Genomic DNA, 21,226 nt, shown 5'->3' with positions numbered 1-21,226 from the left:
ACTACTCACTGTCTGTTCTACCTTCCTATTCATGAAAAGTCCTACTCCCCTTATACCACTTTCTGTTGCTGTTGATAATACCCTATACTCAACTTACCAAAGGTCCTCGTCATCTTTCCATTTCTCTTCGGTGACTCTCAGTACGTCCTCTCAGTATCTCTAGATTGAGCCTTGGTATTTTCCTTTTCAATTTATCTAGCCATTCTACTACGTTCAGACTTCTGACAAATCACTTCCCGACCTGTAGAACCTTATCGTTTCGTTGGTTATACAACATTTTCTTCTTGGTCGTATCCACCATGGCTGACCCTTCCCAGAGATCTGAGAGAGGACTAGTCCAGAATCTTTTGGCAATGAAGAGATCATCACGACACCTTTCCAGTTACTGCTCACTTGTCCTGTGGATCACATTACCTGTATTTAATGGAGCGTTTTCCATAGCCTTATGTATTCCCGTGCGGGCGATCGTTGCTGATTCTTCCGCCTTTTAGACGTAGTTTCCCACCTCAAGGACAAGAGAGCACCCAGAGTCTCCATCCGTTACTCCGCCCTCTGTGACAAGGCTGTTGGCAGAACCAGAGTAGCTTCTTATGCTGGAAAATATCGGCCGTCATTGTTCATGATTTTGATTCAAAACTGAATTACTTATGAGGTTAGAAACCAGGCCTTAGGATACTATGCTTACTAGTGAAAGACACCGCCCTACACCAGTGAAATATTCAAGTAATCTTGGCCATTTATGACTTCTAAATTAAGAAACATTTTTTAAACTGGAACTGTATCATTTTCATGTGACATTTGGAAGAGTCTTCGAAGAGAGCTTCAGGGACTTGACAGGTGTTGATCTTGAAGAAAAGGTGGCAAGATAACAATAGCACAGACCACTTTCCCGCAGTCGGGAGGTGTGGTACCACAAACCCCTACCCTGCTGTACCAAATGTATACAACAAGTAACTCCTGTATTTATTTCTATGGTTACCATATCAAGTACACAGATTACTTATCCTGAACAACGGTACATGCTATAAATATATTCTGGGCAGACCATACAACAACCATATTTCATCTCGAATTGTCAGATTTCATTTCACGGGCATTCGTTATTCCTTTGGTTTTCCCAACAAATAAAAATACAGAGGAGTTTCGTATGCTGAGCGAGTACCGGTAGGTCATTTTGTGTTTCCCAAACCATGCATTGATCTCCATATCATCTGTTAAGACTGTCTGTAACTACATGTGTGGGACTGTCAGCACATTCACCATGTTGATATCAAACTGACAGGTGTATGTCCCATAGTATATCTTCTGACCTGCGGCAGCATGTCTGTTAGACACTTCTGGCTATTTAGACTCGTATCAATAAATTAGGAATCAATGGTATTTCATTAATAACGTGCATCACACGGTGATAAATTAACGATGCTTTTTATCCAGTTCCCTTAGCTAGGGTGAATTTTCCACTGACTCCGTATCATTTTCCAAAATCCGTCCATGCCATATACAGAAATGTAATACCTGAAGCTTTAGATGTGACGATATGTGGACAATTAGAATTGCTTTTGAATATAGTATTGACAGAACAATCCTCTCACTCACTCAGCTTGCCTCGTAGTGGTCTGTGGACCGCTGTTAATATTTTAGTTCTTGTTCCCTCATCACTTGATGTTGATTCTCGTTGAATTATAGGAGGCAATCAAAAAGTTTCCATTCGAAGGCCGAACAATCGAGTAGTAATTGACGGAAAGTCATCGAGTAAAACAGAAGCTATTTCTGGCGTCCTAAAGACAGTGTTGTAGGCTTTCTGCTGTTCGTAATCGATATAAACGATTTGGGAAACAATCTGAGCAGCAGTCTTCGGCTGTTTGCAGATGACGCTGTCGTTTATCGCCTAGTAAAGCCATCAGAAGATTAAAAAAATTGCAAAAGTTTCATAAAAAATACCTGTATGGTGCGAAAATTGCCAATTGACCCTAAATAATAACAAGTGCGAGGTTATCCACATGAGTACTAAAAGAAATGTGTTAAACTTCCGTTACACCATAAATCAGTCAAATCTAAATGCCGTAAATTCAACTAAATACCCAGAACTTACAATTACGATCAACTTAATTCGAAATAAAGTATGTTTTGGGGAAGGGAAATCAAAGACTTTGTGTTACTGGCAGAACACTTAGAAGATGCAACATATCTATTAAATGGACTGCCTACACTACGCTTGCTGTCCTCTTTTGGAGTATTGGTGCCCGGTGTGGAATCCTTACCAGATAGGGTTAATGGAGTACATCAGGAAAGTTCAAAGAAGAGCAGCACGTTCTGTATTATCGAGAAATAGGGGTCAGAGTGTCGTCACTTTCATGGTACAGGATTTGTGGTGGACATCATTAAAACAAAGGCGTTCTTTGCTGTGGCGGAATCTTCTCACGAAATTTGAATCACCAGCTTTATACTCCGAATGGGATAAATGATCATCATCATAAAATAAGGGAAATCACAGCTCGCACGGAAAGATATAGGTGTGCGTTTTTTTCTGCACGTTGATAGAGATTGGAATAATGGAGAATTATTGTGAAGGTGCTCGATGAACTATCTGCCAGGCACTTATGTGTGATTTGCAGAGCATCCATGTGATGTAGATGTAGATGAACTGGTATACCAGTCAGGCAAAATCGCCGTGCGCATTGAGGGAATCATCCCACCGACGCACTAGGCTGAAGATAACCGTTGGTATAACACCGTGTCCTGCTGCCGAAGATGTCTGGAAGTTCCTTCTGTGCATCTCTGCCCGACAGGAATTGGGAACCCTTCAGGGGACAGAAAGTTTGCGGAAAGATCAGGTCTGTAGGACGGATGCTTGAGTGTCTCCCACTTGTCCATAATGATGAGGCTGGCCTTCCAGATCGATCAGACTCTTTTGTGAACTTCGACCAGTAATGGAACTTTGCGTAGCATTCCACAGTGGCGGTTATCATTAGACATGCTGCCCCATACATATTCTTGAGTCTCCAGTGGACGTCTACGAGTATTTTTCCTTCCACAGCGTCCTGTTAGGACACATTTGGTAATAACGATGCCGTAGATCACGTTAATTTTTTGATCGCCGCTTATAGTTTATTCTTCACGCATCAAGATTTTTAATTTATTGGGTGTATCGAAGATCACTTGAAATGACTCATCTCTTTCTTTTAGCTTTTTTCCTTTACAGTAGATTTTCTTTCTTTGCGTTCGTTGTTGTCACCATTAATCTGTCGATTTGGAGCTTTTTTTCCTTCCTGGAATCCCACGCAACATTTTACTTTTACTCTGAATGTTTCTCTTTTTCCTGTTTTCCTGAGATCTCCTTTAACATCTTTGACCCACGTCACTGATGTTTTTGGGTAGTAGTTCTTTCGATAATTACCTAGTGTCCATTCTTAGGTGATGTACGAAAGCAAAGACACAATTTTAATCCTGTAGCCACTAAGAATCAACACAAAAAAGGATTTAAAGACATCAGCTACCAGAGGTCATTAATTAAAACCAATGGGAAAAGTTGAAAATTTGTGTCAGACAGGGATTTGAACCGTCTCCTTCTTAGTAGGCAGATGTGCTGACTGCTGGACACAATGATCAGTGCAACAACGCTAGCGCACCTGGTAGACTCAAATTCGCAACTTATCCACACACTACCGATGTAGTGCCACTTGTCCATTATTCTCATTACTCGAGGCCTTTCACCAATTCACATAAAAGTTGGAGCTTGGTGTGCATCTGCACTGAAGGTAGCATGTCCTCACCATAAGTACACTGGTATCCAAAATTAAAGCAATAAGCGGAAATTTTGCAATGTTGCATTTATTTTGCCACAAAAGAATACAAACAGCTGATAGTATACTTGAAACAATGTATGGAATGCAGAACGTTAACAACTTGTGGGGCGGCGGGTGGAAATTATTGTTATATATAATGTAGAATGTAATGTAGAAAGATGCATTTCCCGGCTGATTAGCAACATATGTGGGGCGGCGGGTGGAATAATTGTAATTATACAATGTAGAATGTTCCTATTATTTATTTATTGCTGTTGTTTGCCGTTCTCAACACTGGCTCTCTAACTACAATACTGGCAACCAGAAAGTGATTAGCAAAACGTGAAGCCTGTAATTAGAATTCCTAGTGCCCACTTCATCTGAGAAATACACTTATAGCTACAGCTTATGGCTCTGAGGAATTAGGAGATTGTCTGGGATTCATAATCAAAAACCATTCTCTATAAAAGGTTCACTATATTCTGAAAGTCACAGACAAAAAGAAGGAATCCACACAATCCAACTACCAGAGCAGTTCAGAGTCTAATACGCTGATGCAACTATAACTGTTCAAATTAAAGGTTTAAGTGAATGCTCGCCATAATTTGATGATAATGTTCATCAAACGCCACGCTAAATAATGGTAGAATGTCTGTCCCGCGGCGGCACGTGAAAATACGACATACGCAAACTGAGGATAGATCATTAAAGTCATCCCAGAATTAACATTTCACTCGAAAACGATTTCATGGTTACGCGTATCCCGAGTAACGTATTACGGCATCCGAGGCTGTTTATAGCAATGATACCGATGCGACGCGACTCCCGGCACAGATGATATGCTAATCAGCGTCTGGAGAGAACTGGGGCCTTTCTCTCTCACGCAGCGTTCTTATATGTAAAGCCGCGGTGCGGACGGCTAAGGGAACGCCTGATCAAATCGGCTCTCCCGACTAGCCGCTGGGCTAGTAATGCATCACTTTAAGTTATTGAATAAATCATTGGTTCCTTTGCTGATGGCCGATGAAGCTCTCAATTTAAATGTGCAATCAGCACACAGGTAAGTAATCATAGTAAAAGTCTGACGTCGCTAAGTCAAATATTTTAGGCGAGAGAATTAATTTAATTACAGTACACGCAGTAGACGAGCGCTGAACTTGCCATTTGTAGATACGCTATCGCTATAGTTTTATAGTTATTCAGTTGAAACTTCTCATACCTTTATGATTATAGCGGATCTCTCTTCTACTTAAATTTAAACATCCTAGCTTTATTTATTCGCCTACTTAATCTATCTTGCTTCCTTAATTATTAAGGAAAAAACCAGAAAATCATGAATTTCAACTAAAATTTTAATTTGTGAGATCCATAATACTGTTTCTACTAAATTATTATGAAAAAGGAATCTAAATATAAATTTTTAAGTTTCTAGCTCTTTTCTGTTGCGCCAATGATTTTTACAGGACAACATCCAAATTTCGAAAATGGTTAAAGTTATTGAACTGATGTTCAACACATATTGATTTAGTATTACTCCTGACATGCTAGAAACGTTTCAGGTTATTTACTTGATTTTTAAAGTATTGTGCAACATTTATGACGTCAGAGCTAGTTACAGCGGACTGGCTGGCACACAATGGAAACACTGATGTGAATTTTATACGGCGTGAGTAGGCTGCTTCCCTACAAACTGCTAAATGCATAACGGTAGACAAAAATGTTCTTCCATTTTTTTCCAACTTAACGGATTTCCACACACATTCCGACAAGTGGTTAAGTTTAGCTTTAATCACTGTGAACAAAGTGAGTTCCTGCCGCTGTTGTTGACTGACGTATTCTCGGTTCATTGCCCATCAGGAAGTTGTGGTTCGGTCAGGACGTGGGCATAAATCCAGGGCTACAACATGCGTCATCTGTCCACCATCAAGCAATTTTACTGGCACTGTAGAGGCTTTTGTTAGAAGATGGACCACCTCACTTACCAGTATACATTTAAGTTTGATGAAACATTTTTGAAAGATGAAATTCGCAGTTGTTGCCTTTTTTGCCTCACCCGTTATCGACCAGTCGTGTGAGGTCCAGACACGATAGCGCTGTTAAGACGTCAGTCTGATTTCAGGTTTCATGAGTACTAGGGACGTGGTGATCCCTGGCAACGCGGGACTCAAAGACCAGCTGCTGGGGCTCTCCTGGGTGCAGAGCAACATTGCGCGCTTCGGCGGTGATCCTCAACGTGTGACGCTGGACGGACGCAGCGCTGGCGGCGACGCTGTCTCCCTGCATCTCACGTCACCTTTGACTGCAGGTTTGTTCAAGGCAAAGTGAACCTTACCAACTGGACAGTAACAGGCTGTGGTGTTTGTCAAGTAAATATGCGCCGATTTTCGGACTTCGTCATCTCCTAGTGTAAGGATACAAAATCGTTCGACGGTACCATATTCTTTGGGAGGCTGAATTGTTGTGTAACTAACAGTGACGTTAACAGCAAGTATTTATTCTTAGTAATTAAGTGTAACGAAAGGCAACATATTAACTATTAAGTGTCGATGCAAAAATGCTGTCAGCTATATCCAAGATAGAAACAGGTACACGGGATTCGGAACAGGCACATGCTCTGAGCCTTTCACCTTCCCTTGTTCGCCTGTATATAATTTCTTTGCCACAAAATACATAGATTCTGATAGTCCTGATAAAGTTTGCGACCGTTAATTGAACATTTTAAATACAATGAAAGGGTCAGTTCACTCTGGCTCATATTTTTTCAAGTGAATAGATCCCAACCTTTTAGTGTCAGTCTCTAAGGTTTGCAGCTGCCATAACGTTTTCATTGGAGACGCCTTCCTTCTAAAAATTTCGTTAACTATTAAGTGGGTAGAAAGTTAAAACGTGGACTTTCCAATATCTCGTACATGAAATTCATCAGCTTAGCTGTGTTGAAGCTGCTACTTGAGCACTGGCATTGGATGATAAACTTATCATTTCCTTTCCCAATACTACGTTTTAAATGCATGTTATTTTTTGTCCAGTTGATACGGAAGTGTTCCTTAGTCGACGTGTAGATTTGAGAGGCACTCCACAAGTATTGCAACACATTTTCTCTCCACCTGCTTTGGTTGAAAAAATGCCGAGGTTGTTGTGGCACTTTGCGGAATATTCCCGCCTCGACTACGGTAATTTCATGACGTTCCAATAACTGGTGGTTCTGTACATAGCCACCCAAATGGCGTCTGTAGCTGAGGTGTGGAAATGAACAAAAGCACAGTGAGTCGTTTCGCAAGCCCTCTCTCATCATCGCAACATGGTCACGCAAATCTGGCCAATCTCTGGCGTGCCGGCCCCAGAAATTGAAGAAACGACTTCAGTGTGTTCATTGCGATAAAAAAAGCAAATGAACTTCTCCATGACAACGAAAGACCTCGCACAAGTCTGTGCATGCGAGAGGAGCTCACAAACATTCAATTCGACTGTTCCTCATCGACCCCATATCCCGGGTCTCGCACCTTCATACCTCCATCTGTTTGACCCAACGAAGAATGCACTCCACGGGAAGCAATACGTGAATGATGGGGTGGTTATTGATGCAGCAAGACATACGCTCCGAGTTCGACCAATACAGTGGTATGGTACGGGAATACGGGTCCTCCCAGTAATGTGGTGTAAGTTCATCGCATTGAACGGAGATTATGTTGAAAAATAGGGTTTTGTAGCAAAGAGAGTGGGAAATAATATGGTGTATTGGATCTTGGATAAAACCCACCTGTTTTCAGAAAAAAGTATTGCATTAATTGTTGAACCCCTCTGTAGAATCGACTTCGCCAATTTTAATGCAGACGACAAGCTACTACCTACTTCTTTGAGTTTCGTTTCTTTCATGAAGTTAATTGGTGCGACACGACATTGAAAATGACACAAAGGCGCACCGAACCAACTACATTCATACAAGAAATGTAATCGCAGTTGCGAATATCGACAATCATCAGCTATACGAGGGAAGGACGACAATTAAATTTGTACCGGACCGGAACTCGAACCAGGATTTCCTGATTATCGCAAACAGTCACCTCACCGCCTTTTTTTCCTTTCTTTCTTTGTTATACCGCAGTGCTGCATATTTTATTTTTCTTTTTACCGCTCTTTATTGTACTTATAAATAAATTTTACAAGAATGGTTTCCGTCATTAGAAAATACAACGATTTAGTTTGGAATGTTGATAACAAAACAAATTTATAAACATGAACATAATAATCATAGTTTTTACTTCAAACCCCACTTTCCCCAAAATTAACTTTTATCCATTGACAAGAAATTACAGAACACAGGTAGCGAAGGAAACAATTTTGTGTATTTTTTAGGTATACAGCGTAAAAGGGATAACATAAAACTCATTTATTTAACATTTGAAACAGAAAAAATAACTCAAAGATGCTCTCGTAATCCAAAAACGAATCGGCGACCGCTCGTTTTGAAGACACCTTTTGGGGACATGCCTTCAGAAAGCAACGTCGAGCCTTTGGTGATCATGAGAACAGAGCTGCACCTGTCAAACCCGCTCACTGTGGAGGTTCCAATTGCGCGATGGTTCGAAAAGTATGCTCCCTAAGTAGTCAGCAAATGTGACTGGTATCTGACATGTCTCATTATGTAGTACTGTTAGCAAAGATCTCAAAAAAATCAGTTACGTTCTAGGGTCCATTTCTGGTACCGAGGGATAAAAATCCAGTTTGTGCTTGAGAGGGATCTATACGCCCGCTGCAGCATCGCAGAAGAAACGGTGTTCGTTGTGTCGTCCACATAGCAACTCAGGCAGTGGGGAACGGCTGCCAGGATGATGGTATGGAGTTTGAATTTCGTCAGGTATTTACCAGTAACGACGATGTATGATGCGGCACTCATTTCCGTGGTGAGATGTGGTTGATGAACTGCGTGCCACGCCGCCAGCTGCCTAACCCCTGGGTGACGTCCTTCGACAGCGCTCCGGCGGTGAGTCCGCATTAAAAAGTGGTTGTACGTACGTGAAGAGCTGTTGTCAGCACATGGACATCAACGACTGTTAGGATCCGACATGCCATCACTGTATAGGTGTGCAGGTATCAGCAATGTGAAGTGCCGAAGAGTAGCTTTTACCGGTATAACACACTAGCTGAAGGACTGTGAAAGACGGGATAGGCCGTGAGAAGCACCATAAGGTAGCTTCGGCCAGTCTAACACACCAGCTGAAGGGATGCAGAGAAATTATTCTGGAAAACTTCAACACGAAATAGCACTCATTTAGCGCACAGCTCTAAATATGACGAACGGGAATACGCACTGGAGACCATATTTCAGTGCTAAAAGTTGCCGGCGGATACAGGTATGATGGAGGAATAGAGGTATCTGTAGTATCTGTAGTGAGAAGCATCAAAGAGCTTTGCACAGCCGAATGATTTCCTACATGGGGCCGATTTTACTTACCCGAGTACCACTTTCAGACAGATCCTGTACATCCAGAAAGTTTGAAATCACACAGCAATTGACTGTTCACTTATTAATCCTTGATGAACAGTCAAGTATTTCGGTTTTGTTCCAGGACGACCAGTCTTTCCAATAAAAACGTTTAACCACTTGCTGGAAGTGTCTTTACTTGTGCCTTTTATTTATCTGTGACTGATTTCTGCAGACCAGAAACAGAAGCCTCTTGTTCTACTCGTGAGGAGGTGTGATCAGTGATGTCACATATTTTTATCGGGGGTGTAGTGAGACAAGTCGTTACAAGTCTCTTTCTCCCTTTGTGTCGTTGGTCCAGCAAGTCAGTGACTTCGAGAAGTCTCTTGTTCGACTGCGAGGTATATTGCCATTCTAGATTTCCCTTATTTATTTGGCTGCGAGAACATCGATTTTGATGTGTTTTTTGCATCTAGATGGTGAAACATCGGTGGAAGACGCATTTAATGGTATTCAAGACAAGAGAAATACTATTATTATGAGTATTAAATCCTTAGTTGACTTCGTCATGTACAAGGATGATCTGGAATCTGTTACGTCACTGACATCGGTATTCTTTAAAAAATACGAGTGGAACTATCACTTTCCTTTATTTTCGAGTTTTCGTGTAAAAATATTCACACACGAGGTAAGTTTCTCCGTATTAATGGTTTGCAGCATGTGCCACGTAACGATCTCGCCAAAGTTCCGAGTCTCCTGAGATATAAATTCCACTATACATCTTCCGTGTTGTACTAGAAAAGCAATCAGTAGCATACTGCTGTGTGGTTAATATCGAGAACAGTCGCGTAAATTGTATGATATTCTGGCAAACGATGTGAAAATACGAGAAATTCTGAAAGTTTTTATATTCTCCTCGATGATTTCAGCATAAAACTGTCACAAATATCGTCATTTTGGAGCGTGAAATCGGATATTACAGCTGACATCAGTTTCGAGATCGGTAAATTAACTCGCGATTGGCGAAGCATTTCTCACTGACAGAGCTCCGAAAGTAAATATTCTTCTAATCCCAGAATCTGGAGATGATAGCAGGTAGTTATAGAAAACCACGGTAGCAAGCTGGCCAGACCAAAAAGAGTATTGTTTGCGGACGCCTTTGTGCCAGATGAACCAGTCCAGCCTTTGTTCGTCAGTTTGGGGAGTCACCACTGTCCGTTAAGGGTTCCTCAATTGTTCACGAAGTCAGCTTATGTAGAGGTAGTTGTCTCGTCAAACAATAGCCACGTGTAATGAACCTGCATGACTTGCTGCGGGCAACAGCTATAACTCCGCCGGCGGCTATAGGTTTCGCGACATTCGGCAGCATGTGTGACAGCCTCGCTACAAGCTGCAGTTGTGGTCAGAGCGCCGAGCGAACCACCCCACCCCATCACAATGCATCAAACCCCCTCTCCCCGCTCCTCCCGACCAGCATCACGGGACTTCATGCTGCGGCACGCTGTGCGTGAAATACGTGATTATGAGTGTGGTGTGTTACAGTCTTTAACCTCCTCAGTGGTAATACCCAGTAATTTAACAAGCTTTTTCCTGTTGGTATACTACCCCACAGCAGCATACGGCAGTTGTTTATAATCGAAGTGATGTTACTCTCTCCGTAATCATATTTTATCATCAGTGGCAGGTATGTGTAGTCCGATTTTTTAACATCACTGCAGTTCTAGTTTTTTAACACTATAATTTTTATTCATATATTAGTTCAGGGGGTTGTTTCAGTTATCACTTTAGATGAGTCTTTTTCTCGCCATTTGTCAAGTGGAGCAGAGAAATTTATTTCGATATGTAGGTGAAGGAAGGGTGTCTCTTTAGAGTTACTGTTTATTTTGTCTTCGCCTGCTACTAGTGTCAAACGGTATTGTAAATTTTTTTCCAGCAAGGGTAACACCAGTTGTGTGACATCTTCAATTTCATTATGATTTTAGGCACTCTTGTAGCACAATGACTATAGATGTGTAATTTGGAGCGGTCTTTAGTTTTTCACCGAAAATAAATGAAGTACACTAACTTAACTTTCGTCTTTGGCAGCTGGAAAGAGACTGACCGTTTCGCTCCATTTCCAGGAGCAGGGTTATGATGAGGGTTGGGTAACAGCATAGGAATGGGAGACGGGTGAAAGAAGTTAGTTTAGTAGAGGCACCCTATTTGTCCTATTTCCTGCCAAAATTTGAATTCCCTGTTACGTGCCGGCCGCTGTGGCCGAGCGGTTCTAGGCGCTCAGTCTGGAACCGCGAAGCCGCTACGATCGCACTTTCGAATCCTGCCTTGGGCATGGATGTGTGTGATGTCCTTAGGTTAGTCAGGTTTAAGTAATTCTAAGTCTAGGGGACTGATGACCTCAGATGTTAAGTCCCATAGTGCTTAGAGCCATTTGAACCCTGTCACGACGTCAGTGCGACATTGCCGCATCTACGTCCGCTGTCTTACATCCGCCATCTTGGATACATGTGTCAGCAATGTAAGCTGGTTCAAATGTTTCAAATAGCTGTGAGCACTATGGGACTTAACATCTGAGGTCATCACACACATCCATGCCCGAGGCAGGATTCGAATCTGCGACCGTAGCGGTCGCGCGGTTCCAGACTGTAGAATGTAAGTTGACCCAGAAACTACCTAGTTCAATTACTGGTGAGGTCATCTGTATAGGCATGGTCAAAGGGCTCTGAGCACTATGGGAGTTAAGATTTGAGGTCATCAGTCCCCTAGAACTTAGAACTACTTAAACCTAACTAACCTAAGGACATCACACACATCCATGCCCGAGGAAGGATTCTAACCTGCGTCGGTAGCGGTCGCTCGGTTCCAGACTGTAGTGCCTAGAACCGCTCGGCCACTCCGGTCGGCCATAAGCATGTTATTTGAATGTGTTTCCTCACAGAATGATTCCTGATAAACGACGTTGCAGGCTGTAGAAAAGTGATTCTAGTGTGATGGCATACATGAGAGGAGACAACACTCTCCGACTAACAGTGCTATCGACATCGATGTTGTCATCTGTCCATTGACCATCAGAATCAAGCCAAGTGGGTCAGCCATACGTTCCATCATTTTTGCGAGGAAAGTGTGGTTCACACGATCAAATGCCTGATCGAAGTCGATGACACTCATGGCTCCCTGCAATCGACAGACTGCTGCAATGGTTATGACGTCTTCATAATCACATAGCGTTGATAGTATAGTATAGTAGGATCTCCGCCGTAGAACTTCTGCGATATGGTATACGACTCGTCTGTGATGCATCGAGAGAAGATGCATAAAAATCTTAAAATCTGAGTTGAGTAAAGTTTTTGGCCGATAGCTGTCAGGTTGAGTCTCTCCTGATGTTTAGGTATCGGAATATTAAGGCTAACCAGAAATTCTGGAGATGTTGACGTCATAGTGGGCAGCAGTTCCTGGTGCATTTACCTCTATCGCAGTCCTCGAAGGTCCTATAAAGTTAAAACAGCAGGCCATCTGGTCCTATCGGTCGGCTGAGAGCCCCTTTGGTGAGCCTATCAGTGATGTCTTCAGTGGAGAAGTTTTTAAAAGAGAGTCTGCTGTCTGGCCATCAGGGTTATGATGGTCTGTCTGTAGTATTTCTGCAAGTGCCTCAACGTTATGGTAGTCCTCACGACAGAAGTGACGACAGTGACCTTCGAAGGTTGTTGCGATATTCGCCTGTGATACCAACCACTGACCAACAGGTAAATGCAAAAAGCAGATCAGCACTTACCGATGGTGTATGAGATTTGCAACGACATCATGCAGTGAGGGCGTTTCTCTATTGATGTTGTCTTGGCACCACACTCAGGCAACTACACCTTGAAGTCTGCACTGAGAATGGGCCAAAATTTTAAACTTGATACATTGAACCTCGACCTGACTATATGGGGAAATATGGTGCTCGATAAGGTCCTGGAGGATTATCTAGTAAAATTCTGTCATGTCTTTGCGCCAGTGCATTTATTTATTTCCACACCGGACCAGTGTGCAAGTAGGGCTGGATTTATTGCCACAGAATTTTGGACATGTATTGTGTGATGCGTCTTTCGCAGGATTTCCATGTCATCGTGACCATTCGTCGAAATTCCAGTTCCTGTAAGTAGGTAATGTTAAGTTTCCACTGACCCCAACTGCAACATATTGTTTGACGTCGGAGGTTGATCATGTACACCTAAGAACTATGATTTGAGAATTTCGAGAGCCACCTTTCCACGTTCCGGACGTCCGAAGCTACCAGGGAAGTCAGATGAGATCCAAACGACCAACTGAGCAGTTCATGAATTACGTATATCTCAAGCGATCGCCGCGTACCACTTCCCAGAAAATGGAAATGAGCATTTGGCGTCATTGACCGGGAGGCTCCTTGTGGGGCAAGTCCAACCGCCTTGGTGCAGGCCTTACTACATTGGACGCCACACTGGGCGACCTGGCGACCTGCGCGACGGATGGGGATGAAATGATGACGAAGACAATAGAACACCCAGTCCCTGAGCGAAGGAAAACTCTGACCAAGCAAGAATCGAACCCAGGCCAGTAGGACGGCAATCCGTCACGCTGACCACTCAGCTATCGGGGCGGTCACAACTTCCCAGGATCGTATGAGATGTAGTCGATGCACCAAGTAATGAAGTCTGAGATAGGTGATGAAATTCGGGTATTGGTCTTCCCTCTCGAGAACACCCGCGATAGTTATGTACTCATATCGTCTCAGAAAAAGCAGCGTGATTGTTTTAGAATAAAACTTGAGGGCTCTCGTCGTTAGTGTGTGCTGGATGGCGCATAGACATTCACTAACGTGATTCCATGTACTGTTAGTGCCAGCTCTCATGCTGGCTGAAATAAAGTGACATCTTCTTCTGCAATACCTTCACGCCTGATAATGACTGTTCCACTACCTTGGTTGGTGGCTGGGTTGATGTACGCACCATAACCCAAAAATCAGACCAATTCTCCGTCTGTATCTCTTGGAACAGCGCAATAGCGCAATGTAAATGTTTGATGCTCATAACGTGTCCCATAGCAATTGAAGTATAAGGTAGGAACCGATTATATTTAAACTGATGGTAGCAATTCTGCATGCCAGCTTCGGCAACACCTTGCCATGCGTTCTCATATCGGTTAGAATGAAATGTCGTACAGTCTTAAGCATTGTCTCTCTACTGATCATGCCCTGTTGACCAGGGTGGCCTGTGGCTCTTCTTCGTCTGGTGAGGGTTCAGGAACAACGTCCTCCGCGCACGAAACGGGGCAATCAGATCCGACTAGCGATGATGCAAAATGAGTCATTTTCATTAGTGAGTGTATGCTGGTGGCATGAGAATCGATCAAACTGGGTGTCTACAGGGCGTTTCTGTGTTCTGGAGTCACTTGGTAAATAGTCCTGTTCGTGATGGGGATGGACATTGGCAACTGCACATCAGACCTCCTCCTGGGAATCTTCTGGTGGGCGTCTGACGTATTCATCCTGGAAATACGAGTCCGACTCCGTCATCGACGTCATCCTTCTTCATGGGTCGTTTTGGTGACCTCCGTTCGTGGGGATGTGGTTCCGAGTCGGACGATGGGATATAGTCACGATGTTTAGGAGGCTATAGACACAACCATGGCATGAAGATCAATATAACTTTGACGTTTGTCAATATCTTCATCCGGCACTAGGATCAAGGGGAGAGGGCCAGTCTCTGTTGTAGGTGGTCAGCATCGTCTTTCCCAGTCTCTGCAGGTTGTGAAAGATCTTGTGCAGGTGTCTGGAGGGCATGAGGTTAATGCCAATACGTAGGTGTATGAAAGGGATGTCACAGCTGAAAGGGGAGAAGCAAGTACTGTTCCAAACGAGCGCTGCGACACTATCACATCTTCTGTCGGCATTTCGAACGGAAGTTCGAAGATACAAATCATGCATAATCCCAGGCCGGCGTTTTCATCACTTATTGAGATGATGTGGCTGTCCAAATTCTGGGATCTGTGGCCGTCTTTCGTCCATGCTAGGATTTCGTCGCATGTTGCGTCGTTTCTTAGTTTGATGCAAGCCATGCTACTAACGGTGGACAGACGTATTCCGATCATGTCTTCACGGAGTATCCTCACTGATTTTGGTCAGGCATATTCGTTTCACAAGATGAACTTCAATGTGGTTTTACGACAGGAGTTGGCAGTTCCGTCGTTGTCCTAACACGCCCGAATATCGCTGTGAAAGCAACCAACCGAGAGGCACACGCTGCAGCGAGTTTGTAAAGAGCTCCATCCGCACCGCTTCGCTGCCGATGGCGAACTGCGAACCAGTAGGCTGTCCAAGCACGACTCACACCCAGACCCAAAGTTCCATATATCAATCATGTGCCTACAACCTGTACTCGTAAATCCATTATATACATTCCTGTGGGCGAATATTTACGATATGGTAGTGCCTATTTTATTCTGTATTACGATACAATGATCATTCCTGTTAATTTGTTTACTATACAGCACCCCATAAAGATTCACGATAAAGTCAGAGAGCATGTGTACTAAGTGGCACAGCTGAGACATTTCGCACTGAATTCCTCGAATGCGTGCCTGTTCGCAGCGCGAATCTGCAACTTCGTTTTGCAACTCAGGAGTTAATTTCTCACGTCCTATTCAAATGTTAAACGACCCATGGATCAGTATGCGAGAATAAAGCTTTTCCATGAGTGAACAGCAACGTGGTTCACAAGGAAGTACTGCAAATGTTTGAAGCTGTAATACTGTTGCAGTCAGCAATGTACCTTCCTGCACTCTTTCAAAAGGAGGATATTATTCGACGTGATGTCGCGTACCTATGATCAATAGTCAGCCTGAATACAGTGAAAGAATAAGCTATAATCAAATAAAAAGGAAATAATGTCACGTAAATCTATGGCATGTAAGGATATATGAGCCGTACACACGAAATCACTGTTCACTAAGCACGAGTTTTCATTTGTTGACAGCATTAGTCACCCAGTCGCAGTATAATTGTTTGTTTGTAAGCCCTTTTCTTCTCAGGAACCGTAGGCAAATAGAAGTAAGGTATTTAATGGAAATGGCTTGTCATTCTGTAACCAATGCTTCCTTACAAAAAACGACATTCCGGTTGTTTTTATGGTATACAGAACATTATAAACAGATCTTTAATTAAAATTTCTGTATTTGACAGCAGTCTGTGTGTAGGTGCAGCATAAAAACCCTGTGAGTCTTTTTTAGCATGGGTCCCATACACTTGAGTGGGTTGTATGGGGGAAGGGACCAAACAGCGAGGTCATTGGTCTCATCGGATTAGGAAAGGACGGGGAATGAAGTCGGCCGTGCCCTTTCAAAGGAACCATTCCGGAATTTGCTTGTAGAGATTTAGGGGAAGCACGGAAACCTAAATCAGGATGGCCGGACGCGGGATTGAACCGTCATCCTCCCGAAAGTGAGTCCAGTGTGCTAACCACTGCGCCACTTCGCTCGGTTCCATACACTTGACAAATATTATGGACTGATCACACGAGTATTTTGTAAGCAGTTCCCCCTCTAATCTGATTTACGTCTTCCCAGAGTCCTTTCGAATCTGTTACTAGTTTTACCTACGACTGAGACTATTTAGGCATTCCATTTAATTTTCTTTGGAATTCCAAACAGTGGAAAGTTATAAAGATTTTATTGTACTTAATACAAATAAGGTAACAAAAATCGTAAACAGATAACTGTAAGGCCTTGTAAGGCAAGGAAAACCAAATAGAAACGAATTAAGTAATGCTGATCATACCACAGACTACCCGACAAATGCTGACTACCACGCTTAGCTATGCATGTATTGAGTGGCTGACGTATGTGTGTGTGTGTGTACGCCTGCTGCAGGTCTCTTCTCACAGCTGGTGGACCAGAGCGGCACCTTCGTCGCCCGCATGTCGCTGGTGCGCGATGCCCGGCACCACGCCTTCGCACTGGGTTCCGTCCTCGGCTACGAGGCGGAAAACTCGCAGCAGCTGGTGGAGTTCTTACGATCTGTCAACGCCACTGACCTTCTAGTGGACCAGTCGCTCTTAATGACGGATGAGGTGAGCCCTGCTCTGTTCTTGTGTCAGAAGATTTCACGAAGTTGGAGGAAACGTAATACCGGCACCAGCAGCGTACGAAGAATGAGACTACACCAGGCGCCGAAACCTTCACCTTGGTTTCAAAAAAAGAAAAAAAGGATGATTAGTCTCAGCAAGCGCTCTGCAAGCATTTAAATGACAATATTATTAGATCCCTGCACATTTCATGGTCAAAGGAAATCCGAGGATTGCGAACACTTTTGTGACGAAGTATGCATCAGTTCAAATGGTTCAAATGGCTCTGAGCACTATGGAACTCAACTGCTGTGGTCATCAGTCCCCTAGAACTTAGAACTACTTAAACCTAACTAACCTAAGGACATCACACACATCCATGCCCGAGGCAGGATTCGAACCTGCGACCGTAGCAGTCGCACGGTTCCGGACTGCGCGCCTAGAACCGCGAGACAACCGCGGCCGGCTATGCATCAGTCATCAAGTAATATGACGCGATGGGCCACCAAGTAAAAGTGCGGATATTTTAGTTTCCAAAGGTTCCCTTTTAAGTTTCATGAGCATCCCTGCTATACTTTTGTGAGGGCCTAAATGTTTCGATTTATAAACGTCTAAAAATCTAACTAAAAAATCTTGCTGAAGCATATTTTCTCAGTAAAAATCAACTAATAACTTTTTCTTCCGTCATTTGAACCTCTGAATCAGCCCAAAAAGCTGCAACAGCACAAAAGCTTTTAGTATCGTTTTTGTTTAGATGTAACTCAACTCATATGCATGACAAACTTATATACAGTCATTCACTATTTACTTACTCCTCTTTCTTAAATTACTTTGACACTGTGAGAAATGTGGGATCTGTTACAGGTTAGTTAGAGGGTATCTTCGTCTTCAGTCTTGTAGGAAATATATCTTCCTGGAAGAGCTGGAAAATGCAAGGCAGAAGAAACGAGGTTGATTTGGAACTGGCTGTTGGTAGGAAGGCACGGAGAAAGAGAAAGTGACGTTATGCTGTCACTCCAACACGGTGGGTATCAAGCATTGTCAGAGTTAAAAGGAGAAGAGCATCAGTAGGCCTGGCAGCAGGACATATGTAGCACAATTCAGCCATCACCTTGGACAGTGTTGTGCCTTGAGAAATGGGTGGTAACCTGTACAAGATAGCGTCCTTCATTTGCGGCACCAATTTACATTTTGTCGATCTTTTCTGACTTAATGCTCAGTCACGCTTTAATAGAGCTGTGGTTGGAAATACCACCGATGGCAGTTGCCTTTACACATGTTGCTACGGTGATCGGTCGGGATTACTTTCGACAAATTAACAGTTATAGATAAAGTCTCAACAACAACAGTTAATGTAATTTTATGCTTGGGTACAAGCATAAACACAGGTGTCATAGACTCCACCAGTAGTACCCTCACAAACAACCTTCCCATTACTGGCACAAAAGCAGAGCATTCTGGTATGTTACTGAACAGAGAGAGAAAAACAAAATCACAATAACATACAAACAAAAGAGAGAGGATGAAGTAAGAAATGACCCACATCAACTAGCGAACTATGTTAAACGTCATTTTTCAGGTACTACAGTGAAATTACAACAAATAAAACACCTGTAAAATTTTGCACTAAGTACAATGAACTTATTACCAACCACATTACAAGAAGTCAGTAAAATTATTCAAAACTTTATGTGAAATATCAGTATGTGTGCTACAGAGTAGTATGCAATCTTAAGAAACACACTAAATTCATATTTTAGTTATTCAAATCAGAGAATTTTCTAAACTATTTAAAACATGTAAGCGCGGTGCTTCTGATTAAGGAAGATAATGTAGAAGAGTTAGAAAATTTCTAGCCCATTTTCCTGCTGTCAGCATTTTCAAAAGTAATAGAATCATATATGGAATACAAGTTAATGAATTACTTCAATAAGTACAACCGTCTAAGAGGATCGCAGCAGGGATTCCAAAGTGTTAGCTATACAGAATCAGCTACATAAGAACTTACAGATGTGGTACTTGATGGCCATAACGAGGATTAGTGCGCCACAAACACACTCTTAGCCCAATCTGTGGCTTCTTATAGTCTTAATCATGATATTCGACTAACTAGAGTAGAATCATTAGCAGAAGGGGGTGTACTTAATTACTGGTTTCAAGCATGCCAGGCAGGCAGGTTACATGGAACAGAGACTACACAAAACTGGAAAACGGCTGAACTCTTAGTGAAACGCTTCTACGAACAAAATACAAACACGTGTGAGTTTTTCGATATAGCATATTAGGATCAACACTCTTCCTGGTACGCATAAATGACATAACCCAATAGTGTTATACATGAGGAATAAAATCTCTTCGCTCATGACATTAATATTACAATCGCTGAGAAAACAAGCGAAATACTTGTTCGAAAATCAGATAAAAACTCAATGAGGTTTAACATTTCCCATCTTTCAGTAAACTTAGGCTGAACTACAAGAAAACAAATGCCACGAATTTCAGGTCAGGATAAAACTGTTAAATTAAATGTAGTTGGTACCCCTACGGAGTGGATGACAAACACAAAATTCATAGGAATAAATAGTGATTCTCAGTTGGAGTGATATGACCATGCAGGGCCACCATAACCCAATCAGTTAAAACACTTGACTATGTGATCTTATAGGTACCTAGGGACTTCAAATGCAAAAGCTACCACGTTTGAATACTCCACTGTCTATATCAGAAAACACATTCAATTCGCTACCGTGAATGGCAATAACAACTGATTTAACTATTATAGTATATCTGACATGGATTTATTAATGGGTAAAAGGGTTTCAATTGTTACTGATGGCCGACCTGAGTGGCCAAGCGGTTCTAGGCGCTACAGTCTGGAACCGCGCTGCCGCTACGGTCGCAGGTTCGAATCCTGCCTCTGGCATGGATGTGTGTGATGTCTTAGGTTAGTTAGGTTTAAGTAGTTCTAAGTTCTAGGGGACTGATGACCACAGTAGTTGAGTCCCATAGTGCTCAGAGCCATTTGAACCATTTGTTACCGATCTTTCTCAAAAACAGACATTAGCACTAGGTGATTCTTTCAGTTTCTCCAGATGAACATGGATGATTTTGAAATAGTATTGTAGCTGTTGAACTTAACAAACGTCTAGCAAAGTCAGATGATAAGAGCAGTGTCGTACGTGATCTACAACTTCATATATTACTCTTTTACATAGTTCTGTATTTTCTCTGCTGATGCAAATATATCCAGGAATTACTAAATTAAAAAGCCTGAATTACCCTGCCGAATAGTTTTGTTAGAATATTCTTAATATGATAAAACATACTTTGATTACTGTAACACTGAAATGACCTTGAAAACAACAGCATACAGATTTCCACTACACTAACACTTACCTACATAAATTTATTTTTATATGTATTATTCAGAAAAGAAAAATAGAAGTTCACACCACTGAAACTATGAAATATGAACTGTTGAAACAAAGCTGAAATAAGGCACCCCAAATGATCAACACACAGTAATGTAGAAGCAAAAGCCAATTTCTCTCGTTATCTAAATCTGTTAAGTGACAGTATACAAATAATGTAAGTAGGCCTACTTTAACCCAAGCAATACCCACATTTTGTAATTATCTTTTTAAAAGAAATATATATTACTTTTAATTAAATCATGTACCATATTCTATAGTTCATTTAAATTTGTTCATTTAAACTTCATCCAAAAATGAAGGCAGTAGCAGTGGATGCGACTTTTCACAGCGAATGTCATACAAATATTTTCTTGGTGTTGTTAAAAGTGAACAACTTTTACCGAAATTTGTAATTTTTTATTTGTTTGCGGTGTTCATGGATTCGTCCTCTTCCCTCCCTCCCTATTGTTAGTATACATTGCCACTGCTAGCGTTGAACAACAATACTAACCTGAACGGCGGTGATTGCGC

General features: G+C 42.3%; 1 protein-coding gene across 1 annotated transcript in view; it reads left to right on the top strand.

The window, feature by feature from the left end:
• Positions 1-21,226, top strand: part of LOC126251827 (juvenile hormone esterase-like) — an 81,000-nt gene that overhangs the window by 20,714 nt on the left and 39,060 nt on the right. Inside the window, exons 4-5 of the mRNA XM_049952489.1 lie at positions 5,905-6,090; positions 17,089-17,288. Of these exons, the coding sequence (XP_049808446.1) occupies positions 5,905-6,090; positions 17,089-17,288 (386 nt within the window). The remainder of the gene's footprint in view (positions 1-5,904; positions 6,091-17,088; positions 17,289-21,226) is intronic.

Source organism: Schistocerca nitens, chromosome 4 (genome assembly GCF_023898315.1).
Source record: "Schistocerca nitens isolate TAMUIC-IGC-003100 chromosome 4, iqSchNite1.1, whole genome shotgun sequence".
Lineage (NCBI taxonomy): Eukaryota > Metazoa > Arthropoda > Insecta > Orthoptera > Acrididae > Schistocerca > Schistocerca nitens.
This window is presented reverse-complemented; position numbering and strand designations above follow the sequence as displayed.